At 33.3% G+C, this 12,696-nt stretch overlaps 1 protein-coding gene across 1 annotated transcript; it reads left to right on the top strand.

Annotated features, from left to right (window-relative positions):
* The first annotated feature begins 5,714 nt into the window (after positions 1–5,714).
* On the top strand, positions 5,715–7,256 carry LOC114177186 (uncharacterized). The gene is made up of 2 exons (XM_028062442.2): positions 5,715–6,810; positions 6,912–7,256. The coding sequence occupies exon 1, from the start codon at positions 6,400–6,402 to the stop codon at positions 6,799–6,801; it is 402 nt and encodes a 133-aa protein (XP_027918243.1). The 5' UTR covers positions 5,715–6,399; the 3' UTR covers positions 6,802–6,810; positions 6,912–7,256.
* Positions 7,257–12,696: the final 5,440 nt, after the last annotated feature.

The following is a 12,696-nucleotide window of genomic DNA, read 5'->3' as shown; positions in this document are numbered from 1 at the left end:
ATGTTTGCTTGGTATTATTTGAACTAACTTGTTAATGGGAGATATTAAATTAATATACATGAAACTGTAGAAATAGTTGTAACCACTTGTGGAAGTTTATTGTTGTAGTGTAGTGTGGGTCCAGAGTATGTACTCTGACTTGGGAGGGAGGACCTTCTCCTGAGCGTCTTCTGTAACACTCCATGTAATTAAGTACGCGAAATTAAAGGAAGCGTTACAAGAAAGATAACATAAAAATGCAGTCTGAGAGTTTTAAACTCGACTCCATACAATCCATGACACACCACGATGCCCAAAAGGAAACTAGATGAAGAGTTAACCAAAGTACATAAATCTAAGGACGAATAATTTCGTGGGTCGTAGCCCTAGATAAACTCATACGGAAATATAAACTAGTCCACGCGGACTATGCAGCGAAATCTCCACCCCCTGTTGCCTACGGGTGTTCCTCGCATCTGCTCACACCAACGAGTTGATGATCATCGCAAAAGAGAGTACCACACAGCAGATCACACAACAAAGAAAGTAGGGTAAGCTAGAGCACAAAAGATTTCATCCATCAAATCAGATATAATTCCACAATACCATACATTCAAATCAACCAAGCATGTTATGACTGTTCAGGCAATACACTACGACACGACTCGACTCATCTGGATACATATAACCATGGTCGAATTCAGCAGACGCTTGCACTTGTGGTGGATACCTCTGCTCACCCTCGAGCTATGTGTTACAAGTGTTTCAATGAATCAATTTCCCTCACCACAAGGTTAGCCCTTAATAAATTTCAGGCCTCCTGCTACGCTCACCACAAGAGTCAGTCCGCTCTAAGTGAGACTAGCTGACTCCTTAGAGTGTCAGGATGCAATCTTTACCTTGAATCCTTACCTACTTATACAGATGGGGCACCACCATGGACACCCACTAGCAGGGGTCATGGAATTACGTCCCGACCACTGAAGCGCGACCCTGAAAGTCTCACCTAGAGACTCCAAGGAATTATGCACTGACACAGATCAACCATATTCACACAGCCAAAGAATATTCACCATGCATAGATATACATTAATCGTACCAACCTTTAAAGCCAACGCCTTTCATGTTCCAGGCCCAACCCATTTCAACTCATCTTAAACCATTCACGCATAAAGGATTTCTAACTTATCTCATTGTCATGCCTCTTTGATATCAACCATTTCATTAAAATATGATGCTAAACTCATATCAACCCATTATTCACAATTCATGACTTGCACCACTCATTTATACTCATTCATCTCACATGTTCAGCACAATACTTAAAACCAAGCAAGCATTTTCCATACAAAGCCAAGAAAATAATTTCATCTCGCACTGCCTCGCCCAGCACCTCGCTCAGGCTGAAGGGTCTCGCTCAGGCAAGACGTGCTCGCTCAGGCGAGCCCCCTTCGCCTAGGCGAGGGCTAGAAAAAGCATCAAGAGAACAACGCGGGATCTCGCTTAGGCGAGCCCGACTCGCCTGGGCGAGATTAACAACTCTCGCCCTGATTCACCTACAATAGATGTGTTTTCCAAATCCAACCAAACATACCAAGCACTCCACGCACCAAAACAATGATTTATCCATACATACAACAGGCAAGCTCAAGAACAAGCCACAAACAACATAACTCGAAACCCTAACTTCCCGTACCTGGAAAAAGGGTTATCAGAACCTTGACAGCACGACCGCGAGCACGCTCTAGGAACGAACTAATGAGCTAAAAACAGAAGGTACACGGAACAAAAGGGGCGGATTAATACGAAACCCTAACATTGAAATACAAAGGAAAGCAATGGAACTCATACGATCTAGAAAGGGGCACTTACGTGGAGTAGGAACTGGTTCTGAGCTAGTTCGAGAAGGCTTAGGGCAAAACCCTAGCAGAGCGTCCTGTGAGAGCACGGGAGGGGATGACGGCTGGTTTCTGTGGAATAAAGAGTGTGAGTGTGTTAAGGCAGGTTAGGGTTTGATTTTATCGTTTGGGCCAACCCTAGGCCCAATTACAAGGGACAGCCCTTTACTTTAGGGCAGAAATAGTAAAGCAAATTTTTAATGGGCCTTACATCTTCTCTTGTACTCATCCCTTAATTTTAAAAATGCAAATACATTATATTAATAGAAATTCTTGTAAAATAATTACTTTTATCATATTTCACAAAATATAATCACTTATTAACCAAAAAAGTTCATATTTTTTTGTTTACATTTCTTTTATTTTGTAGAGTTTATATTTCTAATTATGATTCATATTTATATCGCAAGTTTTTATTAAGGAATTGTGCCAACTAATACAACAAATTCTAGACATAAAGAAAATTATGTGATAATTGAAGAATATAATCGATCAGGTCAAACACGGATAATGTCTACCCATTACTTGCTCGTTTACTCATCGGATACTCGTAGATAGCTGCATACCCACAAATATTTAAAAAAGATATATATTTTAAAAAAATTTAAATAAAATTATAAAATAAATAAAATATAATATAAATTAAATTTTAATTTTAATTAAATACTCGCAAGTACGGTACTCGCATTCAATCTATTTATAAACGGGTATTAAAATACACGCTACTTATAGGTACTACCTATCCACCGCAGATGCGATTAAGTACAATATTAGTTAACTAAAATTTGCAAAAGTTGTCATGAAGTACTACAAGTGCATATTGATTATACTTTGATATACATTTAGTTATCTATAAATAACTTGTCAGTGTTATGTCTATTTATGCATAACTTCATCAAATATAGATAAAAAAATATATAATAAATGTAAATAATTGTGGTTGAAGAAAAATATATATGAATACATAAATGATGAATAAGTAAAAATAAAATATTAATAATTTAAAAAATCTATGATACTTTACGGAAGTTTTGAAACTATAAAAGTTCTAAAAATAATTATTTTACGAAGGTTTTGAAACTTATGATATTCCGAAGATTTCAAAAATCACATTAGTTAACCGGAGTTTTAAATCTACATAACTTAACAGATGTTTTAAAACCTCTATTAAATACAAGAGGATAACAAAACCTGGTTATTGATCGACATTTTTGGAAGTTTGTAAAAATCCCGACAAACATATTTCTCAGTAATGGTTTAGTGGAAAAATTCGAGACTCCGGGTAAATAACTTGGTGGAGGTTTTAATTATGAGTAATATAAAAACAAACTTCCTTTAAAACCATTTGTTTAGTGGTGTCTCACATTGTTATGAACATGGCGATGATAAAGTTTATGCTAATTGAGTTTATTGGAAAAACTGTAATTGTCTAAAAGCAATGAAATGATGAAAAATTCATGAGTATGTATATTGATGTGGATAGGTAATAAATTTTGGATATGAGTTAATATATGCAAGTAGTTTTGAAGTGTATATTTATAAGGGGTACAGTGTAATAAATTAGGCCACATAAATTATATACTAAAAAAACATGATATTTTTTTGAAAGAAGTATACAAGGTCTCATGATAAATATAATATTTTTGTATGGCTGAATTCAATGAATGAGTTGACCATGCTCAATATCACATCATCATGAATATGACGATGACAAAGTTTATGGTAATTGAGTTTATTGGAAAAAGCAATTGCCTAAATGCAATGAAATCATGCAAAATTCATGAGTATGTAGGTGGGGATATAGGTGACAAATTTTGGATGAGTTATTATATATGCAAGTAGTTTTGATGATTACACAAGAGAAGTGAGGTGGGTGATTGGGAGTAAATACTCAATATGCATGTGAGAGCGATGATTTTGAACTACATGTAAATTTTGACTTCTTCTATATATGGATTGTTCGTTGTTATTTTTTTTTTTTTTAATGTTATGGTACTACAGGTAAGGATAGCAAATAAACATGTTCCCCAAATATTATTCGAATTTATCTCCGTGAGTGTTCTTAATTTTTTGAATCAAATAATTTTTGAATTACATAATTGGTTATCTTTTTACTTGCTTTTAATATTTTTATTTATTATTTATTTTTGTTAAGAAGACTTGATTTTAAATTGTACTTATTCAATTGCATAAATCCTTAATTAATTAGGTAATTTAAAGAAATCTAATCTAACCTAAAAAGGAACTAAAGAAGAAAACAACCTAATTAATTACTCTATTTAAGTTGGAGAGGAAGGTTGTCCATTGTTCTATATTAACCTAAACAATTACAGTATCTACAGTATCGATTTCAAAAACAAAAACCACTAACATTATTGAAGAATACTAAATCACAGTCCTATTGGAAAAAAAAAAGACCTTCTCCATGCAGAAACCACTCACAAAGATGAAAAAGATTGCCGTCTCGGTCACCAATAGAAAGAAACGAGTTCGTCAGAGCCATTGCTAGAGAAGAGAGAATGAAAGCTCCAAAATCACAAAGAAAAAGTGAGCAAGAAAAAGTTACGTACAAAAATCATAAAGACATTTATGTGGAACATCCTAGGATTTGACATAAATTTCAAAATTTATGTCAAACTAGAGCCCAATCAGAAAAATTTTAAAATTTACGTTGAATCCTAGAACTTCCTACATAAAAAAGTTTTTAAATACAACACTAGAATTTTTTTACGTTAAATCCTTCATAGTTCGACGTTAAATCTGTGATGGAAATAACTTGTTTTCTAAATCTCTTTGGTTAACCATTGAAATTAAGTTGGCAAAAGAAGTCATAAAGATGAGTTAACTAGGGTTGAAGATTTTCTCGCCAACCTAATGAAGGCTATAAAGTATCGATTCTCTTTTAAAATGTTGAGATTCGAATGTCTCGAGAAAACTCGGGTAGATTCTCCTCTAAGAGTGACCTTAATTACGAAACCGTGATCACTTGTGCTAGGGTTTCAACAACTACCAACATCCGTTCACACGATAATAATCTTAGCCCAAAGATAAAAAATCCTCCTTAGAGATCAGCAAAATAAGGTGGATAAACTTGGGAAAGGAAGGTCGATGGGTTGAAGCTAAAGTACAAGTTTTTCACTTCACAACTTTGTTAAATAATCAAGTTCTAACTGCACTGTATATCATTGTTTACCGTTTTTGTCATGTAATGTTTGATGTCTGATTTATTTCAACCTCTACTATCATGTCATGTTCCCAAAAAAAACATAGTGTTAAAAAAACCAGTATGTCGTGGTATGACATGGTGCTGTATGACTCTTTCTTGTATATTTTACCAAACATGATCTGAGTTGGATACGTTCTGTATTGATTTTTAAATGAAGTTGCTATAGACTAAACTCATAAAGTAAGCAATAAGGAAAAAAGAGGCATATTTGGCAGGATTAAATAAAGCAATTAAAAGTTTACACGTCCCTTTAGCAGGATAATCCAAAGAGATTACTGTGTTACGTTTTGCGCAAGATTCATGCATGCCATGCCACAAAAAATAAATTAGAGGGTTTGTGATCTGACATAGTAAAATGAGCCTCGAGCATTGAGTGTGTGTATATATGATATTGGATTGGATTAGAATAATGAGGACTAAAGCTTCGTTGATTGGATGGTATTAGAATAGAATAATAAGGACTAAAAGCATCATTTATCGGATTACAAGAGACAAATTTTGCTAACACGATGGGAGACAAAAAGGGGGACAGGCTCTCAGGCCTAACTTTTCTCCCACCAACATGCCTATCTTCTGCTTTTCATTAATCTTCTGCTAAGAACAAACATCAATCTACGATGCAGGATGCGACCATTTGTCCTAAGCTCAATTGCCAACCAATATATAAAACCTAGTCCACACTTAGGTTGTTCATTTCATGTGAACAACACTTGGCAAAAACAAACACGTGAAGCTCAATACTTCAACTCAAAGATTCTTTGCCTACTGAATTATTAGTCTTGCATCTATATATTCTTTGTTTCCTTCTTGTGCTTACAACTAGCTTTTCCAATATTTGACAAAACAGACATGCTAAACAATCTGACTTAACCCACATGATCCTGGGAATTCATATCATCAAAATGTTAAACAATTTCCTTTCTCTATTAGATAGATAAAGGAACACATTTTTTTAAAGATTTTTTCTGCAATTGGTCAATAGTATATATCATTTGGAGAAAGTGTACACTCATATTCACGGTGCCGAATTGCTCAGGCAACAGTTAAACACTTAAAAGTGAAGAAGACCCGCATTCCTAGCATAAAAAGACAAATCTAAATAACATGTTATGTCCACTAAACACACACACATAATAGAATCCCCATCATTATAAAAGGGCAAGCACCTGCATTAGGAAATTAACCCTTCAGACTGAACCAACACAGAAGATATAATAATATATATAAGTTTTTCCCACATTTGTCCCTGCTCTATAATCTCAAAGTTCTGTAGTAGTTAGTGCATGAGCTTCAATCATGGACCCCAGAATCTCCTTCTCCTATGATTTTGTGGTTTCCCAGCAGGCAATGAAGCATGAAAATATATACACGGAAGATCCTGTCTCTTCGGATTTTGAATTCTCTGTGAAGAACAATTCTATGATATCAGCAGATGAAGCTTTTTTCCAGGGCGTGCTGTTGCCTCTGAAGAGCAGTGACTGCTCCAGGAAGGTGACTTTGAGGGATGAGTTGCTTGCAAACGATGAGTATGAAGAGGAGTTACCAAGATTACCAAAGAGTTCAAGTCGGTGGAAGGAGCGGTTAGGCCTGAGGAGGGTTTCATCTAAGAAAGATAAGAACAAGAATGATGGGTTTCCGCAGAGAGTTGGTACTGAAAAAGGGTTTACTTCTGGACAAGGAGACAAGACTGTTACCTAAGACAAAACGGTAAGATAATGTTCATTTTTTAGCACTTAACCTTTGCTACTAAATATCCTTGTTTGCATTTATACAGTTTGAATCTTATAGTGAGTAAAATCCCATGACAGGAAATGTTTTATGAAGGTGGTGTAAGTTGTAGGAGCACATAGAAGAAGCATTCATTTGTGAAAGGAGGGGATGGCATTGCTAGAATTTTGGTCTGACTTCCTTCTCAACCCTTTAGTTAAATTTAACCTAAGTTATGTTCCCCACCTATGTAGTAGAAAGACAGTAGTACCTCCAGCATTTTAATCTTTGTACAAAAAATTGCAGTTGAAGAACTTCCATGTGTCAATTAATGAGTATTTTTCTTTGTGTAGTAAATCCAGTAGAAGTGGCTTTTGTTTGATAGATAGTAACTTGCTAGTTGTTATTAGTGCCAGTACGTAATCAAGCATCTTCTTCTCCTTCTACTTTCAAGCAAGTTCTCTATATTTATATTTAAGTTTACAAGCTTTAGTTTGAATAAAACTTAAAGTTGCAAACTGAGTTGACTATAACTCAGTTCTATTACTTTTACCAAACTCAAATTTTATATACAATTTTAATGCGCGATATTAAATAACCTTAGTGTTTTTTTAAATAGTTTCGGGTGCAAAAATGTGACATCTCATTTAATAAAAAAATTTATAAATAAAATATCACATATTATAATAAAATAGAGTATGCAAAGAATTAACCATTATAGTTATTTAAGATATACTGGAACAGAAATATCATGGACATATAACAATGTCATAAATATGTCTAAAAGAAAACGTAAAACAGTTTAACAAAATATTGCTCAACATAACAATGAAATACATAACATCAGTTTTCCAAAATATGCTCGAAAGAGCAGTAGCTAATACGTTTAAACTAAACAACAACATCTCCATTGTCTTGAAGATCACAAGAGATCTCCACATTTGTTCACACCAACATGGTGATCATTGCGAAAAGGAAAACACCAGAAGAAAACATAGCACAAACAGGAAAAAGGTAAGCTAGAGAAAAATAATTTTAACAGATAAATAAGTAAGCAAGTTATTAAACACAAGCAACATGTCATAGCAAACCATGACAAACCCTCCAACTCAATTATCTGGATACATGTAATGAAATTGGATTCACTGTTACTTGCGCTTGTGGTGGCCTCTACTACTCTAGAGAGTCATTGTCAATGAGTTTCATCCTACCACACACAAGGTTAGTTCATGATCATCTAAGGTCATTATCCTGTCAGAGACTAGAACCTCATACTATTTTCACCATACAAATCAGTATACTATGTGTGTGTGAGTTTGACTGATTCATTAGATTGTCAAGATGCAACCTTACTTGAATCCTTAAGTCACTACACAAACTACTTTATCATCAAAAGGGATTTCTCCATGAAATTCTCACACATAGTCCACAGGTTATCTCGAAACATTATAATCTCATGCCAATCATATGAAATACAATCCCAAAACACCACATCATACATGCATAACATCATATGTCATACTCTTTGAGAAGTAAAACAGCCAATCATAGACAAAATCAAGTCATGAAACACTTCCCTGCACCAGTCTCGCTCAAGCTAGTAGCCTTCGCTGAACTAAGAAAAGTTTTCTCGCTTAAGCTAGGCATTCTCGCTTGGGCAAGAGCTCAAACAATGGGTACTAAGATTTTGCGAGTTCTAGCTTAAGCTAGATTGTCTCGCTTGGACGAGAATTCTCGCTTGAGCGACAACTCGTGCAAAAGCAAATGGGGGTTTGTAAGACCTGGAAAAATTAAATAATTAAATAAATAATTATTTAATATAGTCCTCTTCTCGTTTATCATTTTCTTTTACTACATTAGAGAGAACCTATCCTAGCAGCCGTTTGGGAAGCTAGAGAGGTAAGGGCTGAATAGTGACCTGACATGAAACCACAAGTTAATGTCCTTAATGATCATTTTCGTTTTTGGCAATCAATGGACTTAATTCTTAGGTTAAGAATTGGTTAGAGAGAGAAAGTGTATGGTTGGTGAGTGCCAATTCGTGGGGATGTTGGTCTCTTGGCAAGCGTACCAAAAGTCAATTGTAGTATAATGCTTTAAAGTAGGAGTGTTGAACCCACGAGGAACGAAGTCAGTTGAAATAAATAATTATCTCGATCAGCATATATATACAGAAATTTTTATTTGATTTGACATTAACTATTGCATAAAATGAATACAGTAAAAGCAGAAAATTAGATAAAAGATCGATAAGAAAAACTGGGATTGAATTTCATTTATTTCCCTTGTCTATAATCTGGATGAATATAATATATAACATCTGAAAATACCAATAATGATGCACACTCAAAAATCATTTATACCGATCCCTCGCGTATAAAATTCATAAGATTAGTTCCCTGAATATTGATTCCTCACATATTCAACAAACTATCCAGCATTACGGTCGAGTGTTAAAAGCAATTGATATATTGAGATCTATTCCTAGCATCACAGTATATCAAGTATCATCGTTCAAATCAGATTTTCAAAAATACTTTCCAGTCAGATCTAAAAATCAAAATCAAAATATCTATTGATGAGATAGAATTAAGCATTAAGAGTAAAACAGTAATACCAATATTGAGTAAAACATAATGCTATATATAAATATCACCATATTACATCCAAGTTCGAGTAGATTACATTCAATCCCAAAGGAGAAGATTAGCCACTCATGGCAGCCATCAAAACCTATGAATTAAAGAAGAAGAAGAAGAAAATATGACTGTGTTTTGCTCCTGGTCGCAGCTCTGCAGCAAGTCTGTATTCTTCTCCCAAAATCTCCAGCTAAACTGCAGTTCTGAACCTCCACAATATATATACAACACGAACTCTCGCTTGGGCTACTGAATCTCGCTTGGGCGAGATAGAGTACTTCAGCATGAAGGAAGGGTCTCGCTTGGGCCACTCATTCTCGCTTAGTCAAGATAGAGTTCTTCAGGTTGAAGAAAGGTCTCGCTTGGGCGACCATGTTCTTGCTTAGGCGAGAATTGCAAAACTGCTCATGGCTTCTTCACGAAATCTCGCTTAAGCGAGCTCAATCTCGCTTGAGCGAGAAAGGCGGCAAGTGTCTCGCTTAGGCGAGAAGACCTTAGCTTGGGCGAGTCTGTCGTAGCTTGAGTGAAACACCTTAGCTCTGAGCGACCTGTTGCAGACTTTTCTCCTTTTCTTCTCTATTTCTTGCTTTCTCCTTCATTCTTCTTGAGTTCTCTTTAATCTTTCCTGAAAAACACACAAAATAGGATCAAATGATTTCTATAAATCAAAACTTGGAAGCATGTGATTGAAACTCATTTGTCTTAAATTTAGGGAGAATCAATATGAAATGAACACAAATTAAAAGCATAAGTGCCAGACTTTGCTATGAATCTTTACTGAATTTTGGCACTTATCAAGGGACTGCTAGGGAGGGTTTTCAGAGCACAAAAATGTGATCAAAGGAGACTTCTACAAAGGATAGGAGGGGTCTTGAAGTCAGAGCAACTTTTGGTTCCAGATGGAATCCTTAGAGTGCTTTGGAGCGAGATTTCTAGGTAAAGGGAGTTGCACCTTTATGTTAATTCGTGTTTAATGAAATGTTGATGTAACTTGTATATTTTCTCTACATTAGTGACATATCGTTATTTGAATTAACATTAGTATTAGTAGTAGTAATATTATTCATAACAGTAGGACTGATAATAATAATAATATTATTATTATTATTATTATTATTATTATTATTATTAGTAATATTAATATATATATATATATATATATATATATATATATATATATATATATATATATATATATATATATATATATATATATATATATATATATATATATATATACTTTGAGAATATTTGTATGTATTCTATATGACGTGAAATTAGAGTGTTGAAATTATCTTTAAATGAATCTCGATTAAAGTATTTTCTTAATAATAATCAAGAAGGAAATGAAATGTCTTAAATAAATTATGTTATATCTTTATTTTAGTTTTTCAGGTGTTAGATAAATAAAATAGATTTATTTTAGTATTAGGTAACAATATATTTAAATTTTTATATTTGACTAATCTTATATTCATTTTGAATATAGAAATTTTAATTTCCAACATTTTGAAGATTATATGTATTGAAGTGGTCGTCTCAGCACTACATAAGGTGAAATTTACAGGAGTGGTGGTATAAATGAGACACCGGATGATTGAAGCGGAACAATAGCCAAGTTCAGGCTTTAGAAGAGCAGGCGAGAAAACTACGAATGAATATCATTCAATCAATCAGATGATAAGAGTTTCTCTCACAGATCTAAGATACAAAAGAGTAAATAATCAGTAACTAACAAATTGCCCTTGTAAGAGAAACCTATACACAAATACACTATAACAGTATGACTAAGAATAAAATTTTAAAAGTTTTTTTATTAAAAGATATTAATAAGATTAAAACACGAAATATATTCTAATTTCAGTTTATTTTTATTTTATAAATTATTAACTATAGAATATTTATTAAAAAAAGAAAAACCTGCCCTCCCTTTGTTAACCCTTAAACCTCAACTTTCAAACATTTCAAACATGAGTTTAGTGTTTTTTCGTAAAAAAAATCCTGTGCATATCAGGGAAAGATGTAGAGTTTTTTATTGGTGTTTTCTTTTACATATATATATATAGATATAACATGAAAAGTAGTTTGATACTTAATTTATTTTTGTATATGGATTAAAACCATCTATGTGCTTTAATTATAATATTTTTTCGTTGATAAAAAGTAAACAAAAATGTTTTTAAAAATTATATTAAATTTTTACATTTAAGTAAAGATATAATATTGTAATGTATTCTTTAGCTAATTCAAATTTGATTTTAAAAATAATTTGTTTAAATTCAATCATTCCTTTTCAGTTTTCAGCTTCACTATCTCTCAGAACATTTAACTTAAAGAGGTTGAAAAATATTCACAGAAGTTACTAAAACAAACAAATCAAGAAGGATCAAACGCAATATCAACAATCTACTAAGTTTATAATTAGTCACGGATAGAGAAAGGTTAAGATAGTCACACTGGTAGAGTACACCATTGAGACCCCACCCATAGCCCTTCAGTAACTTGACACGAAATGTATTCTTTTAGCAAGATACTTTATTTGACACGGAAGTATATTTAATAATTAGCAAAGTAAATTTCCTTTCCAGCTAATAGGGGTGCAAAAAGAAAATAATATTCATTCCAATGTTGCACACAACAGTTGTAACTTAATCAATCATAATCTTAAGTATTAAATTCCACACATAACTCTCTTTTTTACCATGGGAACACAATAGTGATCTTCAACTACCCATACTTATGAACTGCCCATGCCCATACTTATCAACTGCCCATACTTTTAGCATCTTCTCACAAATTGGTCATATTGTCAACTGCCATATTCAGTTATACAAGAGTGACCTCTACAAAAAGTTCACAATTCCTATATTCACCTTTTTTAATTAGTATTCAGTCCATTATCAACTATCATATGGAGAGAAGAAGAGTTACCTTTTTTCCTTTGTCCATTCAAAGAGTTTTAGATTTCAAATTCATCTTCTCAAATTCATCTTCTCTACCATTGTGAATTACAAAAATCAAAGAAAATTTGGGTAAGCATTTTTTTCTCTCTTTGTTCACAACAACAATTTCAAATTTTAGTTGTCAATCAACACTGAATTATAAATTTATAATGCAAATATAACAATTTCAGACATTTTCAACACTCTATGGACGCCAGAAATAACATCAAGAGGCAATTATCTGCAAAGGCGAGGTTGAAAAGAAAGAATATTCTAATTGAACAGAAAAATACAATTAAGAATGC

The sequence above is a fragment of the Vigna unguiculata genome, chromosome 3, assembly GCF_037176805.1.
Source record: "Vigna unguiculata cultivar grain cowpea cultivar isolate G323 ecotype 2 chromosome 3, ASM3717680v1, whole genome shotgun sequence".
In the NCBI taxonomy this organism is placed as follows: domain Eukaryota; kingdom Viridiplantae; phylum Streptophyta; class Magnoliopsida; order Fabales; family Fabaceae; genus Vigna; species Vigna unguiculata.
The sequence above is the reverse complement of the archived record's forward strand: the minus strand, read 5'-3'. Positions and strand labels throughout refer to the sequence as shown.